The 25,113-nt window shown below is 52.5% G+C and overlaps 13 protein-coding genes across 13 annotated transcripts; 6 read left to right on the top strand and 7 right to left on the bottom strand.

Moving 5' to 3' along the window:
* Positions 1-182: 182 nt before the first annotated feature.
* Positions 183-1,604, bottom strand: N0V89_000454 (uncharacterized protein; the record flags this gene model as incomplete). The annotated part of the gene is made up of 2 exons (XM_056209278.1): positions 183-633; positions 682-1,604. 2 exons carry the CDS (start codon positions 1,602-1,604, stop codon positions 183-185), a joined length of 1,374 nt encoding a protein of 457 aa, XP_056076100.1.
* A 695-nt stretch (positions 1,605-2,299) lies between these two features.
* On the top strand, positions 2,300-3,497 carry N0V89_000453 (uncharacterized protein; the record flags this gene model as incomplete). The annotated part of the gene is made up of 3 exons (XM_056209277.1): positions 2,300-2,623; positions 2,676-2,865; positions 2,917-3,497. The coding sequence occupies 3 exons, from the start codon at positions 2,300-2,302 to the stop codon at positions 3,495-3,497; spliced, it is 1,095 nt and encodes a 364-aa protein (XP_056076099.1).
* A 1,435-nt stretch (positions 3,498-4,932) lies between these two features.
* N0V89_000452 (uncharacterized protein) lies at positions 4,933-6,266 on the top strand (the record flags this gene model as incomplete). The annotated part of the gene is made up of 2 exons (XM_056209276.1): positions 4,933-5,685; positions 5,742-6,266. The coding sequence occupies 2 exons, from the start codon at positions 4,933-4,935 to the stop codon at positions 6,264-6,266; spliced, it is 1,278 nt and encodes a 425-aa protein (XP_056076098.1).
* A 692-nt stretch (positions 6,267-6,958) lies between these two features.
* On the bottom strand, positions 6,959-7,598 carry N0V89_000451 (uncharacterized protein; the record flags this gene model as incomplete). The annotated part of the gene is made up of 2 exons (XM_056209275.1): positions 6,959-7,325; positions 7,387-7,598. 2 exons carry the CDS (start codon positions 7,596-7,598, stop codon positions 6,959-6,961), a joined length of 579 nt encoding a protein of 192 aa, XP_056076097.1.
* A 1,963-nt stretch (positions 7,599-9,561) lies between these two features.
* On the top strand, positions 9,562-10,649 carry N0V89_000450 (uncharacterized protein; the record flags this gene model as incomplete). The annotated part of the gene is made up of 3 exons (XM_056209274.1): positions 9,562-10,166; positions 10,215-10,293; positions 10,341-10,649. The coding sequence occupies 3 exons, from the start codon at positions 9,562-9,564 to the stop codon at positions 10,647-10,649; spliced, it is 993 nt and encodes a 330-aa protein (XP_056076096.1).
* Positions 10,650-11,338: 689 nt separating this feature from the next.
* N0V89_000449 (uncharacterized protein) lies at positions 11,339-12,996 on the bottom strand (the record flags this gene model as incomplete). The annotated part of the gene is made up of 2 exons (XM_056209273.1): positions 11,339-11,513; positions 11,570-12,996. 2 exons carry the CDS (start codon positions 12,994-12,996, stop codon positions 11,339-11,341), a joined length of 1,602 nt encoding a protein of 533 aa, XP_056076095.1.
* An 896-nt stretch (positions 12,997-13,892) lies between these two features.
* On the bottom strand, positions 13,893-14,580 carry arp1 (Pituitary homeobox 2; the record flags this gene model as incomplete). The annotated part of the gene is made up of 3 exons (XM_056209272.1): positions 13,893-14,291; positions 14,437-14,492; positions 14,544-14,580. The coding sequence occupies 3 exons, from the start codon at positions 14,578-14,580 to the stop codon at positions 13,893-13,895; spliced, it is 492 nt and encodes a 163-aa protein (XP_056076094.1).
* Positions 14,581-14,932: 352 nt separating this feature from the next.
* N0V89_000447 (uncharacterized protein) lies at positions 14,933-15,811 on the top strand (the record flags this gene model as incomplete). The annotated part of the gene is made up of 2 exons (XM_056209271.1): positions 14,933-15,719; positions 15,774-15,811. The coding sequence occupies 2 exons, from the start codon at positions 14,933-14,935 to the stop codon at positions 15,809-15,811; spliced, it is 825 nt and encodes a 274-aa protein (XP_056076093.1).
* Positions 15,812-16,381: 570 nt separating this feature from the next.
* Positions 16,382-17,428, top strand: N0V89_000446 (uncharacterized protein; the record flags this gene model as incomplete). Its single annotated transcript, XM_056209270.1, has 1 exon — positions 16,382-17,428. The coding sequence occupies one exon, from the start codon at positions 16,382-16,384 to the stop codon at positions 17,426-17,428; it is 1,047 nt and encodes a 348-aa protein (XP_056076092.1).
* Positions 17,429-17,936: 508 nt separating this feature from the next.
* Positions 17,937-18,899, bottom strand: N0V89_000445 (uncharacterized protein; the record flags this gene model as incomplete). Its single annotated transcript, XM_056209269.1, has 1 exon — positions 17,937-18,899. One exon carries the CDS (start codon positions 18,897-18,899, stop codon positions 17,937-17,939), a length of 963 nt encoding a protein of 320 aa, XP_056076091.1.
* An 859-nt stretch (positions 18,900-19,758) lies between these two features.
* Positions 19,759-20,197, bottom strand: N0V89_000444 (uncharacterized protein; the record flags this gene model as incomplete). The annotated part of the gene is made up of 2 exons (XM_056209268.1): positions 19,759-19,879; positions 19,929-20,197. The coding sequence occupies 2 exons, from the start codon at positions 20,195-20,197 to the stop codon at positions 19,759-19,761; spliced, it is 390 nt and encodes a 129-aa protein (XP_056076090.1).
* Positions 20,198-23,558: 3,361 nt separating this feature from the next.
* GAR1_1 (H/ACA snoRNP pseudouridylase subunit) lies at positions 23,559-24,387 on the top strand (the record flags this gene model as incomplete). Its single annotated transcript, XM_056209267.1, has 2 exons — positions 23,559-24,193; positions 24,243-24,387. The coding sequence occupies 2 exons, from the start codon at positions 23,559-23,561 to the stop codon at positions 24,385-24,387; spliced, it is 780 nt and encodes a 259-aa protein (XP_056076089.1).
* Positions 24,388-24,476: 89 nt separating this feature from the next.
* Positions 24,477-25,105, bottom strand: ISC1_1 (phospholipase C type enzyme; the record flags this gene model as incomplete). The annotated part of the gene is made up of 2 exons (XM_056209266.1): positions 24,477-24,773; positions 24,824-25,105. 2 exons carry the CDS (start codon positions 25,103-25,105, stop codon positions 24,477-24,479), a joined length of 579 nt encoding a protein of 192 aa, XP_056076088.1.
* Positions 25,106-25,113: the final 8 nt, after the last annotated feature.

Below are 25,113 nucleotides of genomic sequence, written 5' to 3'. Positions count from 1 at the left end.
CCGTCGTAAAAAGGGAAGTCAAGGTCTGTAAGAAACTGCTGCAAATGTCCGTTCATCTGAATATTTACACCTGCTACGAAGCGTATCTTTGAAATCTAAATCTACCACCTTAAAAAATATCTAGCGTTATCCTGGTCTCGTCTTCATCGGGTCGCGTGGGGGATCTTATCGCGCTGCTTCGCCTAACTCGCTTTCGCAGTGAGAGCCTGGAAGCTCTCGAAAGCACTGAACGGGTACAGTGGCTCGCCATCGTGCCTCATGTTCTGGTAACTCCACGACGGTGTTGTCCACGACATCCAGCCCAGGACCCAAACAAAGCCAATGATTTTCTTCCACAAAGCAGAGGACTTGCCGTTGCTAGGCCCTGCGACTCTGCGGTAGGCGCTTTCGACGAAGTCTTCTACGGTGATACCAATCGCCGACGTCACAAACAGTTTCCACGCCGTGTTCTTCGCGAGCGGAATACCCGCCGTATTGTCCATCAATGTGTGGACCAACCCGGATAGCGCAAACGTCAAGTAAGCACTGGTGTAGCGGCCGAATAAGGACCCCTTCTGCAGGCGAAACACATCGTAGGCGAAGAAGTTGGCGGTGCTGCTGAGCGGGTTCCGCAGACCGGTGTGCCAAAATACCCTACAGTCTGGTCAGCCAATTTTTGGGTGGATGTTGTCTCAAACTTACGACCAGAACCTCCGCAGGTTGTACGAATCGAACACGCTGCCAAAGTAGGGCGGCCAGTCGGCGGGCGATGTGAGGAACGTCGCTACACCAAACCAGCTGAAGAGGTTGTAAAACAACCCAATGTTGAGGCGCAGAATCGTCCACCAGAGCACGGTGCTGAAGACGCGCGCGCCAATGGTCGCGCTATCGAGTGCATGCGCAGGTGGGAACAGCAAAGCTTTCTCTGCTGAGAAGACCTCAGGATCAGGCTTAGGTTGATGGCCGAGGAAGTCAATGACCAAAAATGCGCCCACGACAGCAAGACCTCGCTTGACGAGGAAAGCTGTTCTAGAAGGCACGTAGCTGGGGTCTTTGTTGGACCACTTTGGAATATTGGGCGTCTGCTTCGGCAAGCCGATAGCACGGTAACTGAACACAACTTTATGCGCCCATCCAATTGCTCTCCAAGACAGGATCCCGCTCGTGTCTTGCGCATTGGCTTTGGTCTTGCTGTCTCCCCGACTTACGAGACGCTCGGACTTTTCCTTGCCATCCTGGCCGAGGTAGATGCGGCGCAGTACCAGCGCATCGATCGCCGTGAGAAACAGAAGATAGAATGGGCCTTCCGGGAAACTGGCTCGTGACCTGTTCTCGATGAAGCGAGGCACCGCGGTGCGGTACGCGAAGTAGCCCAGGGCAACGATCGGAATGATGGCCAATCGCAGGGGCGAGCGGGGATGCAAGTACATTATGCCCAGCATGGGTAGACAGAAAGTGCCCGCAATAAGCTCCAGTGGATGCGCGGCATAGAAGCTCGCGACGGATTCTGGAAGGCGGCCATAGAGGCAGAGAAGAAGGGCGGGGACGTATGCACCGAGCACAATGGTCAGCGCTTCGCCCTTTGGAATTGGCACATACGGCGCTTTGGAAGCCTTGGAAGCCATCGCGAGACACCTGCAGAAGCCACTTCACGTGACTTTGAGATGCGTAATGCGGCAGAAATGAAGACAAACAAAGAGATGCAAGGGCGCGTCCCCAGACCGTGGATCACGCAGCTCTTTTACCAGCCATGGCGACATTCTGCTCCAGCCGCTCGCGGTCAGGGTGGAGCGTGGACTTCGGGCGTCGCAAGACGCTGCGATGTCATGTTTTGGCGGGATGCCAGCGACGGAAGAAGGCTCACATATTGCAAGACACAGGATGCATGACGGAGGTGGGGATGGTGGGTGGGCGCCCGCTAGCTCCGTCGATGGGTAAGCGCTTCGGTGTGTCGCGCTTTGTGCCTTACACAGTACACTGTGCCCCTGCATGGCTCCACCAACGAACATGCTTGCCATCGATCAGCCGCGTCGGTGTAGACTGAATCTTGATCCCCGAAGCCGTCGTTGCCAAGTCAGCCAGATTACGGCACGGGCATGAAGAAGCGTGGTTTACCTCAGTGCTGGATGCGTGCTTCCCTGCTAAGGCAAACGCCTACCCAATCCGGTCGCGGAGTGTAGCCTATTGTCGGCGTTGAGCAAGACGCGAGTGTCCCACGCATTCGTAACTACGCCTCACGCACGACTCAAAGAAGTTCAAAGAACGTCGCGGCTGCATATCCGCTCCACCACGCTGAAAAATCCTCTCGCGCTCGCCCCAAATGAAAGCCTTCAAAAAGCTGCTCGGTCGCTCCTCCAAGACCTCCAAATCAAGCCCTCAATCCACAGCAACGCCTTCCAAAGCACCAACGACAACAACAACATCTCGACCTACTCCCGCCACAACAACTCCACCTACAACCACCACCATGGCTAAGCAGACCATCGTCGTCTTCGGTGCCACTGGCAAGCAGGGAGGCTCCGTCGTCAAGACCATCCTCGCCGACCCCAAGACCGCTGCCAAGTACCACGTCAAGGCTGTCACCCGTGACACCACCAAGGAGGCTGCACAGAAGCTCAAGGAGCTCGGTGCTGAAGTCGTCTCCGTACGTAAACTTCACAAGCGCTTGGAAGTCCCTCAGTACTAACAAAGCCTAGGCCGACTTGAACGCTCCCGAAACCATTGCCCCCGTCCTCAAGGGTGCCTATGGCGTTTTCTCCGTCACCAACTTCCTCGAGAAGATGGATGCCGCGCCTGAAATTACCCAGGGCAAGGCTGTCGCCGATGCCGCTAAGGCTGAGGGCGTTCAGCACCTTGTCTGGTCTTCCCTCCTGAACACTACCAAGCGTACGTCTACCTAACCACTCCCCCAATAACTCTCATTAACACCATGACCAGTCACCAATGGCAAGCTCACAAACATCCACCACTTCGACAGCAAAGCCCAGGTCGAAGAGTACATCCGCGAGCTCGGAATCCCCGCCACCTTCTTCCTCGCTGGTTACTTTATGTCCAACCTCCCCGGCATGTCTATCTCAGAGCAGACTGGCTGGACACTGAACCTCCCCACCTCCAAGAACGCCCCCATGCCCCTCTTCGATGCCGAGGACGACACCGGCAAGTTCGTGAAGGGCATCTTCGAGAACCGCGACAAGCTCCTTGGCCAACGCGTCCTCGGCGCCACCGCCTACTACACCCCCACCCAGATCGTCGAAGAGCTCAAGGAAGTCTACCCCAAGACTTCCGCCTCAGCCGCCTACAACGAGCTCCCCGGTGACGTCTACAAGGGCATCCTCGGCAGCTTCGGCCTCCCCGAGTCTTTCCAGCAGGAGATGCTTGAGAACCACCAGCTCTTCGATGTATCGGGATACTTCGGCGGAGAGAAGCTGGATGCCAGCCACTCTATCGTTGATGAGCCCCTCACTACCTGGAAGGAGTACATTGGCAAGAGCCCTGTTTTCACTGCTGTCAAGAACTAGAGTGTGCCAGCTTTTGAATGATATAGATATCCCAAATGGGCTGCTGTTAGGGTAGCTTAGCGCTAGAATAATGACAATGTGTTGAATCGTATTCCCAGTGTGTCATTTTGCGTGACTCGTGGCGCTGTGTGATAATTCGTAGTACTTCAAGATAACTGTTCATGCGGCTACTCGGTTCGCGTATAGTGACACGAGTCATGATAGGATACCCAATACCATGACCAACAAATCACAGATCTATCCTCTTCGTACACATGTGTCGATTTTTCAAGACTTGGTACTGCTCTAGAAGAAGGGTCTTACGGCGAGAGGTATCCATCACCGACGAGGGTTTGAGCCAGTCCTTCTGCGCAACTCCAATCTGGCATAACTTGATACTTGACATACCGCAAATGTCCATTCAACTCAAGTTCGTAAATATATAATATTGACTACCAAATAAATTTGAATATTGCAATCTTGCGCCTCTTTCTGGCACGCAATAGTGGTATGGTGAAGTCGATGCTCAGAGTGACCATTTACCGACTTGACTCCATGTGCCATAGATCAAGTTGCACAAGGACACCCCTGTCTGGTCGTGAGGGCATCGCTCGAAGCGAACACTGTGTAAAGCGCCGATCCGATCATGCGCTAAGCCCCTACGGGCTACCTTTCCACGTTAATGCCCGTACCTCGCCCCGAGACTTTACAACATCAATATCAAGCTTGTACGCCATCTCGTCATGGAGGCACTCTAAGCTGCATATGGTGGTTTGTGATCGCATTTCAGGCCAACCGCGCCTCCCAGAAGCCTTCGGTGCGTCCTTCCATGCATGTGTGCGCCTAACCCGAAGAAAGTTCACGAGCGTTGGTTAATTCCCGAGCACCGCTACCGCTTCCTACTTCCGCCGGCCTCAAGCAGGGATAACAATGGCCGACATTGGTAGACCAAGTTGGTTCCTAATGGAATGAGTCTTACAACTTCGGCTGACGCCTGACACCCAACAATGCCACCAACAGCGAAAGTATCGCCCGCATCTCATCGATTTCGGTTTTCCGGGCCCCCGGCTCAATCCAGAACGCCTACGATATCGACAACCGAGTGACGCCAGGCCTTATCTCGTAAGTCCTTTGGGTACAGTGTGTTACTCCGAGGTCTACTGGACAGAAGTAGAGTTCATGGAAGCCGACGCCATGTTATGCACATGCAGCGGAGTGCGAAGATCTGACGAACAATGGGAAACGCGTGTAGACGCCGCCGTGGGACTACCGAAGATGGCAGATGCGAACGGCAATCTGCGTACAATAAAACGACTTCGCCAGACAGTCGACTGATCTTGTTCATTGATTAGGCAGTGGGATTCGCTTCTCTCATCTCGAAACACCCTATCCAGTCCGGCATTTTCTGAGTTTTCTATTTCTTCATCTAAGTACTTGTTTTATACCCATAGACAAAATGTCTGCTCTTACCGAGCTCGCGGCTATCGCCTCTACTGAGGCTCAAAAGCTCACCAACTACATCAAGAGCAACAACCTGCCCCTGCCCAGTTTCGAGGTCGACGCCCCTGGCGAGCTCCCGATTCCCTCAACGGATGAGGACCTCCAGGCTTCCAAGATCAGACTGCTTAAGGCTGCACAAGATCTCCAGGCTCTTGCTCTAGGTCCCGCTGAAGATCTGAGGTGGAAGGCATGGAACCAGTACAATGACAACATCTCTCTTCATGCCATCATGCACTTCCGTCTGCCGGAAGCTGTGCCTGTCAACGGCACTGCAACTTTCGCCGAAATCTCCCAGAAGACTGGTCTCAAGGAGCCGCTCGTCATGCGATTCGTCCGCCACGCTGCCATCTACCACGTCTTCAAGGAGGTCTCCTCCGGCGTTGTTGCCCACACTGCTGGTTCCGTCGCTCTGCTCGATGGCTCTAGCGTCCGTGATTGGCTCGACATGACCTTCGAGGAGTGGGCCCCCGCCTCTGTCTACGCTGTCAAGCAGCTCATCCAGTCTCCCGACAGCGGCGAGCAGAGCGATGCCGGTTTCGGAATTGCTTTCGGCGGCCAGACCATCTTCGAATTCCTTGCACAGAACCCTGACCGCGCTAGAGTGTTCGGCCTGTCTATGAGCAACTTCTCCAAGGGTGCTAGCCACAAAGTCGAGCACCTCATCACTAACTACGACTGGCCGTCTCTGGGCGAGAGCACCGTTGTTGATGTGAGTCTCTTCGCTATCTAAGTCAAACACGAGAATGAACAAGCTGACAATAGTAGCTCGGCGGTTCCCACGGTCACATCTCCCTCGCCATCGCTAAGGCTCACCCCAAGTTGAAGTTCGTCGTCGAGGATCTCCCCGGCACCACCGCCCAAGGCGAGGAAATGCTTCCCGCCGAATTCAAGGACCGCATCTCCTTCATCGGCCATGACCTGAACCAACTCCAACCCTACAAGGGCGCCGACGTCTACATGTTCCGTTCCGTGCTCCTCAACTGGCCCGACAAATACGTCGTCAAGTTCATCAAGAACCTCGTGCCCGCGCTGAAGCCCGGCTCCAAGGTGCTCATCAACGAGGGTGTGCTACCCCGGCCCGGAGAGGTCTCTGACTGGGACTACAAGGTTCTCACTTCGCTCGACTTGTGCATGTTGGCCATGTTCAACAGCAAGGAGAGGACCGTTGAGGAGTGGGAGGGCCTTTTCAAGGAGGCTGACCCTAGGTTTGCGTTCCAGTATGCGAGGAAGCCCGAGGGTTCGCTGCTGTGGATCATCGAGGCTGTGTGGCAACCTACTGAGAGCCCGTAAATGTACCATAATGGCTTGAAGATTACGAGAGTATGACCTTAAAATACGAACTATTACTAGAGTGCATGCGTGTCTTGTAGCTCATTCTCTGTTCACGGAAACGAATGCAAACATTGCTAGCACTCAATCAGAAGGACCTGAAATGCAAAGGATCTGTTCGGCTCCCACGAGGTCTGTTATCCTGACGCTGTCACGTTCAATTCGTACACGGAGTAGCAATTTTCTGACTTGCCCGAGGTAAGCTTGCAGTCTTTCGAAGCAAGTTATATGACCCCCTCAAGATATTCTCGGTGAGCCTGGCTTTGGCTTACAGTGTTTGAATCGCAAAAGCAATGTAACTCTCACTAGTCTCGCCTGCTTTTGTGACCATGTCAAGAAGGTGAAGAAACTTTGTTTGCTGTAATGCTTGAACTCCTTATACTGTACCAAAAAAAAGAGTTTCGAACATGCTGCTACAGTCTGTATTCTGCACTTTCAACGTGAACACCATATCAGTGTGTGAGCCAAGAAAGTTGACGAAATAACAAGAGCTCGTTGCACTGGACCCTGTTGAAGATGCATGACGAGATTTAGAGTTCATGTTCCCTAATGACCAGACTCTCCAAGACCTGCCCCCAAGCTCAGACTGCGCACGATACATATGTAGAAACGCTCGAATAAAGAACATCAACGATAAAAACAAGGGGTATATTTTACGGTATATCAATACAATTCGCCCTTCCCAGGCCTCTACTACAAACGGTAGCCAGCCTCTTCAGCGCTTCATAATTCGCACCCAAGCCCTGCTTTAGGTACGACACAAGATCATGATGTAGCTTTGTCTGACAGAGCCTCGCTTCAAAGGCCTCAATCAAGGCAGTGATCTTGCTCAACTCGATCTTGAGTAGGCTAGTCTGAAGGATGAATTCATCACGCTCATCAAGCTCGTACGTGCCGAGGCTGAGACGGACAGAATGTGTGGTGCCTTTCTCGATGGTAGGGCTGAAGGAGTGTACTACGCTGCCGTTGCGAGGGGTGTTGAGGCCACTGGATGCGGTGGTTCCGGGTCTGCTGCCCTGTCTATGAAGATAAAGTTAGTCTGGTCCATACTGAGAGGGTTCTGTACCCGGGCTTCACTTACACACTCGCCGGAGGTGTCATCAATTCCAACCCATTGAACATGTTGAAATTCGTGTCCGTGCTTCGTCCTGCTGATCCTACGCTAATGCTCTCGGGAGGGCTTCCGATGGGGCCGCCTTCGCGCGGTTGCAGCGCCTCACGGCGATTGCGGAACAACAACTCAAACACTTGCAGAACGTGCGCAAGCAGCGCTGAAAGAGTGAGAATGAGCATGACGTCGTCGCTTCGCGCGCAGGTCGCGCAGTCGAGCGTGCTGGTGCAGAGAGCAACGATGGCCTACGTGTTGTTAGCCTCAATTCACCGTCGCTAGCTTTGTCTGGCACTTGTATTGTGGCCAGAGTGAGTCCAGAATGGATGATGTAATGGCCAAAAATATCGTGTCCGGGACCAACGAAGCTCATGATGGAAGGATGACAAGAAATGAAGCACTCACTCGATTTTCTGACAGTGCACGGTCGAACGGCACTGACGTATTGCTGCCCGAGGACGAAAGAGATAGTTCTGAAAGTTTCGAAAGAATATGCTGTTGACAACCGCATAGCTGTGCTGTTGGTCCAGAAAGTGATGGTGCAAGACGTGGTGCTGGGGGTGTACTTGCTGTAGTGTTGGCGTAGGCAGTGAAGTTTGTGGGTGGCAGGTATGTGTCGGATACAAAGTAGTCGTCGAGATTATGAAGGTCAAAATTGACTTCCGACAGTGCTGATAAGGAGTCAAAGTCGTAGAGACTTGTGGAGATGGCGGAGTCTAGAGTGGCATCCAACCCTCCTTCCAAGCCAGTACTAAGCGGCAGCCTGGCTATATTGGTATCGATACTGACAGAACCTGTTGGCTGAGTATTGGTCGTTGAGCTGACACCGGATGGTCTCTTAACTGTGGGCGCTGTGCGACCGTCGACGGGCCGTTTTGAGCAACGCAACGAAACGCTGTAGACACAAAATAATTCTTTCCTTTGGCATCGGCGGCAGCAAGGGTGCTCTTTGGAACATTTAACTTTGGCGGTGTTGCAAGAGTCGCAAGAATTGCGGAGGCGTGCTTGCGTCGTTGGCAGCGTAGACTTCGTTGGGACGACCGCCTGATGATGTGCTTGGGTGGTGGTGGGCATTCTGGATCTCAATTACCTTCCAAAAGGCTTGGCTTTGGTTCGTGGGGGAGTGGCTCGTTTGTGCAGGTACAACACCCGAAGAGACGGAAGAGTTTGTATCTCCTGTGGGGACAATGTGATATTGAGAGCTCGAAGATACAAAAGGTGACGAGACATTTTAGCTCCAAGTGAGATGGTGACAAGCAGTGTTCGCCTACTATCTCTTGTGGTATGTATCCGGTATCCGGACTTTTACTGGAGTTTAGCATTACCAGAACATAATCACGTTGTGGAAGCAAGGGCTCAGCATGGCTCGGACTCCTTATCGTGCAGTTCGAGCAACTCCGTACATGCATCAACTACCTGTTGGAGCTAGACGAGGAACAGGATCCAACCATTTGGAGTAGCTTAACGAGGAGTGAGACCCTGTGTGGAGCACGCAATCAGAATGAGCGTTGAATGGTCTGGAAGCCACATCTGTATGTTCAGACCTCATTGCGTTTCCGGGGCCAACCTTTGCCTTTTTTAGCTACCAGATGTCATGTTAAGATCCATCAGGCCCAAAGGATTGCGCCTTCTAATGTACCCCAGTGGTATACTATCCCAAATTACACCTCGACATTAGTGTCTGAGCTTGATGTTCCTCCGGCGACTCAACAATTTGACTTCCATGTGGTACCCAATAGTCTGCAATCAGTTAGCCAGCCAGCGTTCTGACATGACAAGGTGCTTATGCCTGACAACTTAAATCGATATAAGGCGTTTCAGCCACTGCAAGCTCCCCACTCATGGAGATGGTCCCGGTCCACCCGGGGACTATCTGCCCTGCATTAGCGCCACAGCCAACTCCGACCCCAACACTATATGTATGAGACGATCGTATCGTGATTTTCTGACCGGTCCTCGGCTCCAGCGGTATCAGCACCACGCTTGATCGCATCGCAGAGCTGTCCGCCTAGCCCGTGGCTTCGTAGCTTCACCGTGAGTACGTGTTGAAGATGGCACATCATAAAGACCACCCTACGCGCAACGATGTGAGCGTTCGAAATCTGACCGATTTTCTGACAAAAGAGCACAGCCTCCCAGGCGTCCGCCATGACCGCTGACGTAGCTTCCTCCAAGCCCGCCGTTGTCCTCGGCACCGCCTCCTTTGGAACAGGCACGCCACAGGCGAAGTTCAACTCCCGCGACACTGCAGGCCCGTTGCTCGAAGTATGCCAGAACCGTGGGGTGCTGCAACTCGATTCTGCGCGCGCGTATCCCGTTGGTAACCCAGGATCTGCGGAGAAATTATTAGGCGAACTGAGCGCCGGATCGTGGGCAACTATTTCGACAAAGGTCACTTCATGGGCCCCTGGATCGCATTCTGCTGAGAAGATCGCAGAGTCAGTGCCTCTGAGCTTGGACGCCCTGGGTGTTGATCATGTGGATATCATGTACCTGCACTCGCCGGATCGCACCACACCTTGGGAAGTGACCGCTAAGGCAATGGATGAGCAATATAGATCCGGAAAGTTCAAGCGCTTTGGATTGAGTAACTACACAGCAGAAGAGGTAGAAGAGATCTGCCAAGTTTGCGATAAGAATGGCTGGAATAAGCCAAGTGTGTACCAGGGACGGTACAACGCCATCATAAGAAGCGGCGAGGAGCAACTATGGCCAACATTGAGAAAATGGGGGATTTCGTTCTACGCTTACAGGTAAGTGACGGTTTTTCGGGCTCGCCGATATACTTCTGACTTGGATAGTCCTTCTGCCGCCGGAATGTTCAGTGGCAACATCAATGCAAACAGTGTAGACGTTGCAGGTTCAAGATGGGACAAGAACGTAAGACTTCATATCGAATATTTCTTCTGATGCTCATATTGTCACAGACTCGCCTAGGCCAAGCTTACGAGGAGGCATACCTCAAACCTGAGCTTATTGAGGCTGCTGGCCGCGTAGCTGACATGGCTAAAGCTGCAGGCATTGGTGGCCACGATGTCGCATTGAGGTGGGTCATGTACCACTCCATATTGAGTGGCCAACACGGAGACGCTGTCATTCTTGGCTGCTCGAGCGTGAGGCAAATGGAGGCAAACCTGAATGCGATCGATGCGGGTCCGCTGAGCAAAGATTTGGTGGACGTTATCAACGGCGTGTGGGACGTAGTTAAGGATCATGCTGCATCGTACCACTTGTAGAATATATTACAGTATGCATTTAGCAAGGTCCATGAACTCGATCAAAATTGCAACAAAAAGCAAAGAATACTTCTTCATATTGCACTAAGTAGTCTAAACAAGAGTTAAGATTTTTACTATCGAGCGTGGGATGGATGACACCTTCAACAACATCAGACGAAGTCCGCATGATGCAGTGTGTTCGCCACACATTTTCTAGATCTGACCATAGGGTAAGAAGCCTGTGAATTGGCGTTATGCATCCTGCCGGAAATGTTGTATGCGCTTAGTTCGCCACTGAGTTCGCCTCCTCACCAACACCCTGCGTGATGACAAGCCCGTGAGTGTGCAATCACGTGTTAAGTGATTCCACACCATCCGTGAAAGGTGGGTCCTGGAATAACTCAATGAAGAGTTCACGCATTGATTGTCCGGCTGTTTGTCACGCCTGATATATCGCCCACCATCTGTGCTTCATGGGTTATACTGCGATATTTGAATTGTATCAACCCAGAAGTCAGGTAAAAACATAACATAACAACGGGTGAGAAATATCAAGAGAGTGCCGCGAAACAAGATGTATGTATTGTAACCCAATGGTTGTGATGAATGTTCTAAAGTACATTTTCCACAGCTTCCACCCTACGAATTAGGAGAGTATGTACATGAACGGTCTAAGGGAGATTCTATGAGTTTCCACAGGTCTTGACCTAGCATCCCCATGAGGCCTTGGCTTTCGGGGGCACAGCTCCCGGGTTGTAGAAGACGAAGTTGGGGTCGAACTTCTGGCGAGCCTTGACAAGACGGCAGACATTGGGACCGTAGTTGGCAGTGATGATGTCACCAGTGATCTTCGAATCGACGTATCCAGAGTATGTGTAAGGACTGTGTATAACATTAGCGCTGTTTTTGTGAGGTTGCACGTTCAGTTTGATACTTACCCAACACGAGGACGGAACTCCTTCTCAAACAGCTCAGAAATAGCCTTAGACTGCGCCTTTACTGGGTCCTCGTTCTCGACCTGCATGCGCCACAGGGTCTTGGCCTTGTCTGACCACGGGAATGCAGAGTTAGAGGCTGGGGTAGAGACGTTGAAGGTGGTAACCTCGATCCAGAAACCCATCTCCGTGGGAAGGTTCTTGGTGTTGTCGACCAACCACTGGAGATCATCATCACCGAGAAGGTTGTCCTTGGTCTCAACGAAGGTCTTCGTGTAGATGTTACCACGCTGCCATAGAGCGCCACGAGCAATATCAGGACGAGCCGGTTGGGAACTGATAGCAGAGACGGCTACCTGTCCGGGCAAAGGGGTAAGGGCGTCAGGGGCGACATTGTACTGCCCGTAGAAGGCGGCGCTGGCGGTAGCATCGTCAGTGCACTCGTCTTGGGTGTAGGTCCAGAAATTACGAGAGTTGGCCGTGCTGCAGTTGCCGGAAACCTTGATCTGGGCGTTGGGAACAGAAGCGAGGCCGGAAGTAGCGAGGATAGCCTCAAGCTCGGCCTTGCTTTTACCGAGGTACCAGCCGAGAATTTGAGTGCGGTCCGAGTAGAAGTTGAATTGCGACTCGAAGTAGGGGTCTTGCTTGGGAGCCCAAGCGTTGTACTTCTTCAGGGCTTCGAAGCGAGTGGTAGCGTTGTTGAAGTTGGCGACGAACATGGCAGAGCGAGGGAGAACAGCGGTCTCTAGAACAGCCTCAACAACGATACCGAAGGTTCCACCACCGCGGGCAGCCCACCAGAGCTCTGGGTTGGATGTCGGGGAGATGGTGACAAGATCGCCAGCAGCAGTGACAACCTTGGCAGACTTCAAGTGGTCGACAGCGAAGCCCTGGGTACGCATCTGCATGTTGTAGCCACCAACTCCAAGATATCCACCGACACCGACGGAAGAGCAGATACCAGCAGTGAAAGTAACGCCATAGCCCTCGAGAACGGAGTAGAGAGCACCAAGGCGGGCACCGCCACCAACAGTAGCGGTCTTCAAGTCCTTCGCTGGGAGAACATAAGAAAAATTCTCAATGTCGATAACAAGGGAACTGTTCAGGGAAGACCAGTTCTCGAAGTGATGTTGTCCAGTGCGGGGCGAGACCTTGAAGCCATACTTGACGGCGCACTTGACAAGAGGGCCAACCTGGCTTTGCTCCTTGGGGTAAGTAACCAGAGCAGGGTATTGGCTGTCGTTAAGCAAAATAACACCGGTACGGGCAGTAGTGTAGGACGGGTCCGAAGGAGTGACGATTTGAGAAGCAGGCAGAACCTTCTTGGCGCAAGCAAGAAGATCCGCAGCAACGTCCCTGTGGTGCTTGGGAGCTGCGACGACCGAGGTCGTGAAGAAGGGAAGAAGAGTGAGAAGTGCCTTTGCGTACATGTTGAACGACGACTTTGGTGATCCCACTGTGTGTTGCTGAGGACACAAGAGCCAGTGAGTGACGAAACGAACGGAACGCGAGATGTCGAAACAATTATACTCCCACTCTCCAGCCCTACTAGTCATGCGTATGCCATCTCCAGTGCTCACATTTTCGCATAGGTCGAATCTTCTTGGCCTGGTCGTGGCGCACCGATACCAACCCGACCAAGGATTGGTAGGATCCTTCCCGCCCCCACCATAATTGGCCCAGAATCTTACTCCGAGCTGGACGCGTCAGATTCACCGTGCGCCTTCCTGTCTTTGCTCTGGTAGCTCAATACATTGAGGCTGCGATGGTCATAAAATGCCGTCAGTACCATACGTAGTCGAGGTTTGGGTCAGCTAGCTGCTTATGGTGCTTACTTTCTCGCTTGGTTCCTGCGCCGTTCCTGCATGGCACCGTACCCACAAATGTCTTCCACGTGCTGTGAATTACACACCTCCACAAAATGTAACCAACAACCGTAGTTCTGGGTCTATTATTGTCTAACTGAGACACCTAACCCTATACAGCCAACTGACACACGTGAATGTCAGGCGACGAAGAACACTTTCCCGAGCTGGCGGTCACCTTGGCGGGTTTCAACGTGGCGTGCCGAACACTTCATGCCGACTTCCAGGGGGGAGCCGGCGTACAATTTCCAAGATTGCGGTTTGACAGCCTTGGAAGATCCATGCACCAAAGAATTGAACCCTTGGAGGCTCTATCAATTTCGGTACACGAGGAAATTGAGCTATGAATAGATCATGATCATGTGATGTCCTCCTCAGTTAGGTGATCAGAATGGCACAAATGGGTACGATAACGTGGATTTGCCCTGCTACGTGTGATACTGAATTCATTCTTGCGGCTCTTAAGGCGCAGCCTCAATGGTATTTCCATCCTGGTCAAACTTTCCTGCGGATCCAACGAAAACCCTCTCAAATTCATGCTCATTGAAGTCAACCTTGGTTTGGATTCCAGCCCACTTCCACTCTCCATCAACTTTCTTGTAGAAAGTGGTAACGAGGCCATGGCCATGCCCCTTGGCAGCAATATCTCCTCGTCCTTCCTCCCATCTCTGGTGAGCAGCCCGAGACTGGTGCTGGCTCTTGATCTCAGTGTCGGAGAGCTTCTCCCACTTTGAGAGGCCAAGGAGATGCTGGGATTCAATGTTCTTGTCGCCCAAGAAAAGCGGGTTCTGCATCATTTTGACGAACTCTGCAGCTGGCATGGCGTCTGCCTGTGCGTTGTTGACTCCACCGTAGTTGACCTAATCGCAGGGTTCGACAACAGATCTGTGAATAGATATCCAACTTACAGTGACGTTAGGTGCGAGCATGTTCCCCAGTCTTTCCCAGTCCTACAGAATGTTGTCAGGCTATGAGTGAGCATGTTGTTCTAGTCTGGAAATCTACCTTCTCATCGTAGCTCCTAGCCCACTCGAAAGCTAGTTCACTACAGTCCTGCCATTCTGTGGCAAAGTCAGACTTGGTCGTGAGATTCCACTATCGACCAATTTTACCTTCAAAAGTCGGCTTGTTCGCTTTGGTAGCGCCCATATTTGGTCAATAAAGAAAGTTAGATCACGAATAGGCGGACAGAAGAAAGCAGGCAGAAACGAAGACAAACTACTATCGCAACTTGGTGCGGGGTTCGTACGCGGCACTTCTCTAGTATCCCGAACGTGTGATGCAACACGGGTACTTTCGTTGTTGGAAACGCGGTCTACAGGTCAGCCGGTCATCTCATGCCAGGTTGCACGGGTACGTCGACGATCTAAATCGTTGGGCAGGCCCGAGAAGCCCGAGATTGAAGGCGATAACCCCCCAGACAATACTTAAGGTCATCAAGCGTATCCGGATTGTCCGTAATCTCAAACGAGCAGCACATCTACCGCCGATACTTACAACCATGGGGGCCCACAACGCTACAAGCAATGGGACCACGGCATCACCGCCAAAGACGCTCGAAGGCAAGGTGGCACTCATTACCGGATCCGGCCGCGGTATCGGCGCTGGCGTAGCTCGTGAGCTGGGTGCGCGAGGAGCATCGGTCGTCGTCAACTACCGAGGCAGCGCTGAGGCCGCTGAGACCCTGGCCAAAGAGATCGAGGCTGCCGGCAGCAAATCGATTGCCGTACAGGGTGATATCGCCAACGTGGAGGATATCAAGACACTTTTCGAGAAGGCGAAGGCACACTTCGGCAAGATCGACATCGTGGTGTCCAACTCTGGCGTCGAGCACTTCGGCAAACTGGACGAAGTAACACCCGAAGAATTCGACAAAGTGTTCGCCGTGAACACTCGTGGTCAGTTCTTCGTCGCCCAGCAGGCGTACAAGCACCTAGAGGACGGCGGTCGATTGGTCCTAATGTCGTCGATCTCGGCGCACAATTCGATCAAGGAGCACGCCCTGTATGCCGGCAGCAAGAACGCCGTCGAGGCTTTCGCCAAAAACTTTGCAAAGGACTTCGGCCCAAGGCGCATCACCGTAAACACCATCGCTCCCGGGGGTGTGAAGACCGACATGGCCAACGATGTGGGGTGGAAGTACCTGCCCAACGCCGATGAGACATGGACATGGGAACAGGTAGAGACAGTGGTCTCCAAATGGACGCCGCTCGGTCGCATAGGCCTGCCACAGGATATTGCCCGCGTAGTGGCTTTCCTCGTCGGACCTGACGGCTACTGGATCAATGGTAAGTAGCGCCGGGCTGTATTCATCGAGATGCAAAGCTGACACTTTCTCGCAGGTCAGAATATCACGATCTCTGGCGGTGCCGGTGGTTAGGTTACGGAATCCGACTTTCGGTGCGAGAGTGCGAGATGGACGGGTGACAGGGCTTGGTGTTGGGTCCCGCTTGACCAACGGTTGGAGATGTGGGAACACCGACGCCCATTGAGTTCACCCTCGGTCCCCGCATTGTAGCGCCGATAAGTGAGCTTTCTTGGCATCGGAGGGATGCGTAAATGCGAAGCGCCGACGCCGAAGTGCTTAACAATTGGCGTCGTCGCTTCGTCTCGTCTCGCTTAAGACGGCGTCCAATGACAGCGTCGACCTCAACAAGGGCTACGGGAAACAACAATGCATTCACCATATCAAACGAGCTTCGGGTCTCGCGCTGTACTTCGTGACTAAAACCACTATGCTTACAACACACCGGCTTGCGTGCTCAGTGAGGGCGGGTCCGTCCATCTCGCCCCATAATCTGTCCTGCAAGCAGGAGGCGTAGTGTTGTAACACGTTTTGTAGGTATCCAACCTCATGAATATAAACAGCACCCAACGCCTGTCCTCAGTGCTCAGTCACTTACGAACTACAACATCGCAAGCAGCCTCTAAACACATACACACCGCAATCATGGCTAACCAGGCTTCTTGGATTCCCGCACCCACCAAGCAGGTGTCTGTTGGTCCTGCCGAGACTTACACTCCTGGCCCCAACGAGCTGCTCGTCAAGATCAACAGTGTCGCCTTCACTCCCATCGAGGCCAAGATTCAGAAATTTGGCACCCACCCCATCCCTTACCCCAACATTCTCGGTACCTCATACTCTGGTACTGTCGAGACTGTCGGTGAGGGTGTCACTGGCTTCGCGAAGGGCGACCATGTCGCAGCCATCCGATCTGGAAAGACACTCGCAGACCCCCGCTTCGGTGGCTACCAGAAATTTGCCCTTGCGCCTCTCAACTCCACCGCCAAGATCCCCAAGTCCGTCCCCTTCAACGGCTCCTCTTCCACCATCATCAACCTTGCCGCCATCACCTCAGCCCTCAGCATCCACCTGGGCCTTGAGCGTCCCCCTCTATCCGGCACCGCCTCTCCCAAGAACAAAAAAGTCTTGATCTACGGCGGCTCCAGCTCCTGCGGTGGTCTCGCCGTCAAGTATGCTTCCACTGCCGGCTACGAAGTCATCACCACCTCCTCCAGCCGCAACAAGGACTTCGTGCAGTCCCTGGGCCCAGCCACCATCATCGACCACGAGCAGGATCCCGCCTCCGTCGTTGCCGACCTCAAGAAGTACGGCCCGTACGATGCCGTCCTTGATACCATCGGTCTCCCAGGGCCCACTGCCATCCTTGTTGAGTATTTCGAGTCCCTTGGCGGTGGCGCCTACAACACTATGATTCCCCCGATCCCAGGAACCCGCGCCATTCCCGACAATGTCAAGAGGATATTCGCGCCCTACAGCTTTGCCTTCGACGAGCCTGAGCACAAGCCCCTTGCTCAATGGTTGTACGAGGAGTACCTCCCCAAGGGTTTGGAGAGCGGTCTTATCGTGCCGACTAGACAGCACGTCGTCACTGGCGGTTTGGAGAAGGCACAGGAGGTTCTTGACTTGATGAACGAGGGTGGTGTCAGCGGAAAGAAGCTGGTCTTGGACCCTTGGGAGACCAGCGCCCCGTAAGGGAGCGAAAAGGTTGCTTAATGAAAGTGCCGTATGAGCACGAAGAAATATAGACATTAGAGAGAAAAAAAACATCGCGTTCGTAAATCACAGATATCTCACACTGAAACTGCATTCTTGCTTGAGTCAAGTGCTGTGCCATACCAGGAAGTTCACTCGCCCACTCGTTAAGCCTCTCCTCGCCCTTAGTGTAGTAACACAGGTTCATGTTTTTTTGGGAAACACGGTGACGTCTCGTACCTTCCTCAAACTAAGGCAGGAACAACAATCCATCGACAGAAATGAATTCCTTGGCAATATGGCAGCAGTGAGGAAATGGATCATGAGACAAAAATCGCGCAAAACACTCCCGCACATTGCACACTATTTGGCCGTAAATGCACAGGTCTAATCTTATAACTCATGAACTCATGAAGTGGGTATCTCAGCAACCGTCTCCTCGCTATCAAATGCCCAAGCACCCAAGACGCCGTTCTATGCAATGCTCCCTTCTCATCTCGCAACAAATCTACAAGTCAATCAAATCCGGCTCTCCCGAGCCAACACCGCGCAGCAAGACAATCATATTGCCTGTCTGACATGGCTCTCCGATCTTTTCGCTGAACTTGAGCAGCCTGCCTCCTTCCACATGGAACACCCTCAGCTTCTCCTCCTCGCCGCCACCGTGATTATTTACGTTCTGCACCTGCAGCGACTTGGCCGCCATATCCAGCACCCGACCCACAGTCCACTCCTTGTTGTAGTAAAACTTGCCCGTTGGGTACTTCGCTTTCGTAGTATCGGCTGAGGCTTCAACATGGAGGTAAATGCGCTTGTCCTGCGGCACCGATGCATCGCCCTTCGCGGTCCGCTTCAGCTCGTTCGCAGCGGCCAGCGCTTCCCGTGCGCCTGAGGAGCTCTTAGATCCTAGGCCGAGGAACCCCGACTTCTTTGTGCTCTTCGCTGCGTCTTTTGCCCGTTTCTCCTCGGCCCATACCTTGAGCTTGGCTAGAGTGGATAGACCGCGGTCGCGCTGTTGTTGAAAAGCGCCTAATCGCGCGCCTGCGGGTTTTACGTTCTTGCAGTCGTGGTCTTCGGGGAAGCGGTGTGGTAGGCAGTACGATCGGTTACAGGTCGAACACTGGTTCGCGGGCATGCGGCTCGTGTTGATGAGCGTCTTGCAGGACTTCTCGTAGCATTGTTGGTCGTGCGAGTAGAGCGACGGTTTCCCATTGACTGAACTAAGTGTTGTGGTGCCGTCACGGCCTGCTTTCCGGCGTGCCCAATCGCCTTCTTTAGGGCACTTGTGTGCGTGTTCGGATCGGTGATCGAGACAGTAGGTTCCTTTACAGCTCTCGCAGCGGAAGGGGAGGAAGTCGAGGACATGGCAGTAGGGCATTTGGCAGTGAGCCCCGATATCCTCAACATCGCGCTTCATCTCGGTGTAGCTTGTAGCGCTCGGCGGCGTGATTTTAGGTGGTGTGGAAGCCATGTTAGGCGATGTGGGACGTTATAGAGAGGGTGTCTGCGGTAGTGAATGTCGCTGAGAAATGCTCAGTAGCAACTTAAGAAAGTACCAGAAGGCGGCGAGGCTCAGGCAGCCAAAGCTGACGCCGCAACTGTGAAGCTCAATCAGAATGTTCCAGATGACGCCGCGGCCAAGCCCCGACACGGAACAGCGGCTTCTTACTAAGCGACACGGGACCGTCTCTCCCAAGACCCCGGGTCCAGGGTCATGGATCGTGCTTTCAACTGTACGTCTTGGTATGGAGATCATGTTTGTACTTTGTACGATAGTGTTGTTCCTTATGACTAACTCCTGGGGTATATAGCTCTCGAAACTCTGCAGATCACCGTTGGTTCGTCCATTCATCAAGCCTCACGCTGTTTGGTCTTCTTCTGGCAGCCTCGCCCTATTGCATTGACCTTCCCGCTGTGCACACATTAAGTGTTCATCGCATTGTGTTCCTTCAGCATCCTCTCCTTCATCTCATTTCACTTTTACCGTGCCGCCCCAGCACCATGCCATTTGTCTCGAGTAGTCTTCGTCCATCTCGGAGGTTCAATCATTCCATCGGGGTGTGAAGCTGAGATGGAGCATCCAACAAAAGCTTTAGCCTAGCAAGTGGACGGACTGCTGTCGTCCTTCCCTCTCGAACGGAAGCTGCGAGCACGTGGCTGATCCCGATAGTGGAGGACATCGTCTCGACTGGAAAAAGCGATGGGGCGATTGGAAGGTGCGCCCGCGTTGGGTGCCCGTCTGGCGGGCCACTCCGTCGGTCGAGCTGATCGTTGATTTATCGTCGGCAATATCGGGTCTCATTTTGTACCATTTTGTTTTGTTTCATGCTTCAGTCGTCGTTGATGCACCGGATACCATGGACCCTTTGTGCCCATCCAACTGTTCCAAGATTGTTGGTTCCACCAGCGACTGTTATCATCGCGTCTTCCGAGCCTGTGCAGTCGAAGTTACTGCGCATTCCATCAGCATATCTCTTCACAGACGCCGAAAAAGACCTACTCGTAAAGTATGCAGTACCACTCATCGTCCCTCTTATAGACGTCCCAAATGTCGTGTCCACCAACAAGTACACTGTGCACCTTGCCATCTATCATGTTGTTGTCCAGACTCAGGCATGTATTGTTGTGCAGATCGACTGCAACCTCGGAGAAGTATGCTGTTTGGCCGAAGAGGAACACGCGAATGTGGTCCGTCGCGACGTACTGTGCCTCCACCCAGGCACCGAGTAACAAAGCGAGAGATACAAGAGTCGCGATCCCGAGGTTCATCGTTACGGTCAGAACATTACATCAACACAGGCACGCGAATACGTGGATACCGGGTAGGGAAGTCAATGCAAGCAAAGCAGTAGGTATGTGGTGCCGAGAAATAGAAGAGAGGAGCCTGATGAGGCTGCAGAGGAAACGAAAGCCCGGGCCGGTGAATGATGTCGTGGGGTGGGCGCTGATTTGCTGGGTGCCGACATAGCCCCAGTGTAAGCCCCAGTGTACGCGTGGAACGTGGCTGCGCTAACGCAGAGAGGGCATCGCGCACAACCGAGCCTCAGGCGATCAGGATGGTGAGTGGGCGATGGCTTGCTCACGGATGACGTTTCCGTTTCGTTTCGAAACACTTGCGATGGAGCGGTGTGCGAGTGCGAGTGCGAGGGTGGAGGCTTGCGAAACGAAGCGTTCGCAAAGCGTCACTAAAGATAACCTATCCCAGGGTGACTCTAGCTGTGACGAATGTTCAGTATCCAATGCCGTGTCGCGGGTGTTCACTGGTACGCAAGGTGTAGTACACAGTTGGAGCGACGCCGGTCGTGGTCACGTCGGAGCGTTGGCACATGAACATTCATGTTGGCAATCTGCTACTGTTATATTACTCCAGCATCGCATGCTTTCCGGGCTGGAACATTTGTACGATCGAAGCCCGATGTATCCGAAAACTGCATGGGGCGTGGTTCTGCCTCTTCGATTGAAACTAACTGCGGGCCGACTCAGCAGTGCTTTATGCACGCTGCAAAACAATGGGCACGGGACATGCATCCAAAAATGACGCCCTTCCACAGCTTCGCGTCTGCCATCATGACTTGCATAGACAATTGTCTCGTACCTGAAGGTCCAGGCGACATTTCATGAATAGAATTCTTGAAAATTTGCTAGCTGCTAACCTGTTGCTCTTATGCGTGCTGGGGGGTCCCTCAGGATCGCGAAGAATCATTTAAATTTTGCAGTAAGACAGAGTTGTATCAAACGAAGGAAACCATTTCTCGGGAATGCAAACTTCTGAAGGCCATTCCACGAGAATCAGAGTTACATGCTGTGTCTTTGTATAAATTCGCCTAGATGATTGAGCGATCGCCTCTTCTTCCCTTGCCATGACGCTATTCTGAATCAATCGCTGTAGATATCTCGCGACATCGTCTTTCAAGTCTTCATCTTCGTTTATGACATCCAAATCATCGACATGCTTTTGAGTTGAGTTGCTAAAGAAGCTGGTCGCTGTCTTTGTGTTGATGCAGAGCAGCTTTGGGCGCTGGAATCCATGTGCTGGCAATGCCCGCTGGTCACCCGACCAGATAAGGAAGGCAGGCTGTCCCTGTGGGAATGAGCGAGGGCTCCAATATCTGCTGTTCCGGATATAACACGAATAACAACGCAAGGTGCTTCGTAGGAAGCTCTACACTTCGTACTGGTACCGCTAAGTTCGGGCTGACGGTAACGAGAGCGTTCCCTCAGGCGCAGCAGCACCAGCCGGGAACGAACCAGGTCGTCCCAGGAGAATGTCAAATCTTTTTTTGTTCCAGAAAGTCCGAGCCAGGAAAAAGGCTTTTTGTCTGATCATTTTCAATGTCCGAGTCCTCGAGGTCCCAATCCATTCACAAGGCATCCACCAGTGAATCGACGTCGTGTACATCGTAATTTCTCACTACATCTTTGAAGATCGCCAGGAAAACTCTGCTGTTTAGATTTAAGCATAGCGAAACATACCTGTAGTGAAATTGAGAAGCTGCAATAATGTTCACTCGCGTTTTCCCTAATATGGCAAGTCCACATGAAAGATGTGGAGCAAGTTGCAAAGCTTTCCAATTCCTCATGCAACCATGCAGCTTTGCTGAGTACCATGGTATTGAAAGAAATTCAGAGGGATTGCCGTATCAAGTGTGCATAGACATAGAAGCATCCCTTCACATGGTTCATCGAACAAATCAGACAGGTGGCTCGCTTTTTTGCGTTCTTTTGCTTACCCTTGGCTCGTTTTGGAGGTGCGAACGGTGTAATGCAACTTCCAAATGCTTTTTTTGAAACATGTCTCGTGATACTCCGGTCTTTCTTTGCATGCTATTCAAGAAGCAAGTCTCGTGCTTTGCAAATGCTCGATCGATGGCGAACCTGTTGTTAGACACTCGTTGCCCTGCGACGTAAATTCGAGCCGTCTATACTAAACTCCTCGCTCGGCTTCGCTAAACCTTATACATACGATCGAGATTATATGCTAGACCGTGCGGAAAGGTAGTGAGGATGTTTGTGAAGCGCAGTACGCGGTGTTGGCACGCTGCTTTCAGCATGCCACGATACTACTTCATTAGAAGTAGACTGCATGTCTAAGTACACAATTTAGGTAGAGGTGTGAGTGATATTCGGCTTGCGACTGACACTGTCAGTAGTAGATAAGCTTGGGTTGTATAGTTGAACATCGGAGCCTGGAGAGCCCTGCATCATGCCGATTGAGTTCTGTGGAAGTGGGTCCACAGAAATTTCAATGTGTTATCTGGCTGCGACTCTTCTATGTTCTGGACCAGCTGGAATGGGCGCTCATGAAAGCCGACATGAGACGAATCGAAATTGTGAATCAACTTAAACCTATCATTAGGAGCTAACGACCTCGCCACTTGTGGTTCCGCACAGTGAGGCAACGGCTGAATGAGCCGGTCGACATACAAGTTATGATTGACATGGGCGGTAGATCGTTGGTCTCGAAGAAGCTGATCATGGAGCAGCTGCATATAGCTCTTGGGGTTCCAGTCCCAGGTGTCAGAACGTGAGATTGCAGATGAAGCCCTTGATGAATTTTGCGACTATCATGGCATGACTTGACCCCCTTCGCAAAGTCAGGGTATCTGTCTATCTCAACGTCCTTCGCACCTGTATACCGCTCAGGAAACGTTGCTCGAAAGCTGGGCAATATTTTGAACATACCACTTATAGTTCCCCGCAAGTCTTCCAGTCCAGCTCGTGATGTCTCTGGTTGAGAGGTTCGCGAACGCTGGCAGTGAGCTGCACTGCATTCTGTGGATTGTGGGGCCGCAACGTGGTCTTCGAGCTACAGAGATGGCACCTCGCCACTAGGCAAATTGAGCGGTTGCGGTGAGTTTGCCTTGATTGATCGTGGTGACTAGATTATAGCTATTAACGATCTCCCAATCACAAGCGTGGAGGTAGAGGCACCGGTACGCTAACGATTCTGCCGATTAAGCAGACCCCGCGAAACAAAAGACCTGTATAGTCATACTAGAACATGTCGGCATTTGAGACCTAGGTAGTAGGATGTTCTTATAATGTGGTGGAAAATGCAATCGAGTCTCTTGACAGCACCATCCTTTAACGCAGTGACATTCAATCGCGCACAGTGCCATTGCCATCAACGATGAAAGTTCTCGTTGCAATTGCAGCCTTAGTAACAGCTGCTTCGGCGGACTGTACCCGTGAATCCCTCCTCGCCTCCGCTCAAACCTACATTGATGCTCAGAAGGCGGGCAGTACCACCGGGCTCAAATTGTCATCCAGCTTCAAGTACCAACAGAATAACAAAGAACGCGCCATATCAGCAGGTCTTCTCGCTACGCCCTACAAGCTTGATCTGGTGCGTTCGACAGCTGACACTGTCGCATGTGCCTCGTACACAATGTGGATCTCTGCCTCTGGCAGCAAGCCTTACGTTGTCGGCACACAAATCCGTCACGACGGGAACGACACATCTACCATTAGCCTCATTGATACGGTTGCGGCTACGACGGGCGATTTGTTCTTCAACGCGAGCAAGACTCTGGGATATATTCAGAAGGAAGATTGGACGCCCATCAATAAAACGGAGTCGATGCCCTCGCGGGAGCTGCTCAAGAAAGTAGGCGACGCGTACCTGGACATGTGGACGGATTCCAAGGCTGCAGATAGCATCCCATGGGGCACTGAGTGCGAGAGGGTGGAGGGCAGTCAATATACGAGTCCATGCGGACAGAGCTTGCCTCACGGGGGGAGCTCGAAGCCGAATGGAATGAGGCGGTAAGTACGAAAAGGGGCAGGGTGGGGAGAAAGGCTAAATTTGAGACAGATATGTTATTGATGAGGTAACGGGTAGCGTCGATGTTCTGTGCCAGTTTGATAGCTTGGGAACGATGCCGGATTCGCATGAGATTCGGGTTATTGATGGGAAGGTCAAGTATGTGCATACCATAACCGCGCTGAAAGTCGGTTGAAGGAGCGAAAGCCCCTAACGCTTCCTTCGCGATCCTGGATATTCCTATGTTTCAACGATGAATCCTATGATCATTTGCGCAAAGCTTACTTATTTGATATCCGCGCTCTTCACTACGGTGCCAAAAACATCTGCCAGCTCCGCAAGCGCAACCCTCGTTACCTCATCGCCCTTCACACCCGGGATATCGCGGTCCCCAATGCCATCTTCGACGAGAACGACATCGTATCCACTCTGGTAAGCTTCACGCGCAGTGGTTGACACACAGACATGTGCCATGTAGCCCGTCAGAACAACCTTCTTGACGCCCCATCCCTGCAGGGTCTCGTGCAAGTTCGTCTGCTCAAAAGATCCGGGGAACTGCTTCCAGATTGTTGTCTCACCGTCCTGTTCTCGTTAGTTCATCTTTTCCAAGCAACTTGAACGGGAAAGCACACCTTTGCTTTCAAGGCCTTGAATTCTTCCGCCAATTCCGTGCCAGGCGTGAAGATGGGCGCCCCTTCAGGCGTCTTGTGTAGCACATGGATCACCTTGCCTCCCGCCTTGCGGTACTTCTCAAGCAAGTCCGCGATGACCTTCCCACTAGCTTCTGCATTGGTCACAGTCAGTGCGCCGCTGGCATATTCATTCTGCGCGTCGATGATGAGCAGCGCGGAGTCGGAGGTGGAGGCGGTGCTGGGCGGTATGCCAAGGAGTTCGCGGAAGGAAGTGGTGGCCATTTCGAAGG

This window comes from Didymosphaeria variabile, assembly GCF_027946475.1.
Source record: "Didymosphaeria variabile strain IMI 356815 chromosome Unknown scaffold_1, whole genome shotgun sequence".
Classification (NCBI taxonomy): domain Eukaryota; kingdom Fungi; phylum Ascomycota; class Dothideomycetes; order Pleosporales; family Didymosphaeriaceae; genus Didymosphaeria; species Didymosphaeria variabile.
Note: the sequence above shows the minus strand (reverse complement) of the source record. Positions and strands in the feature narration are given on the sequence as shown.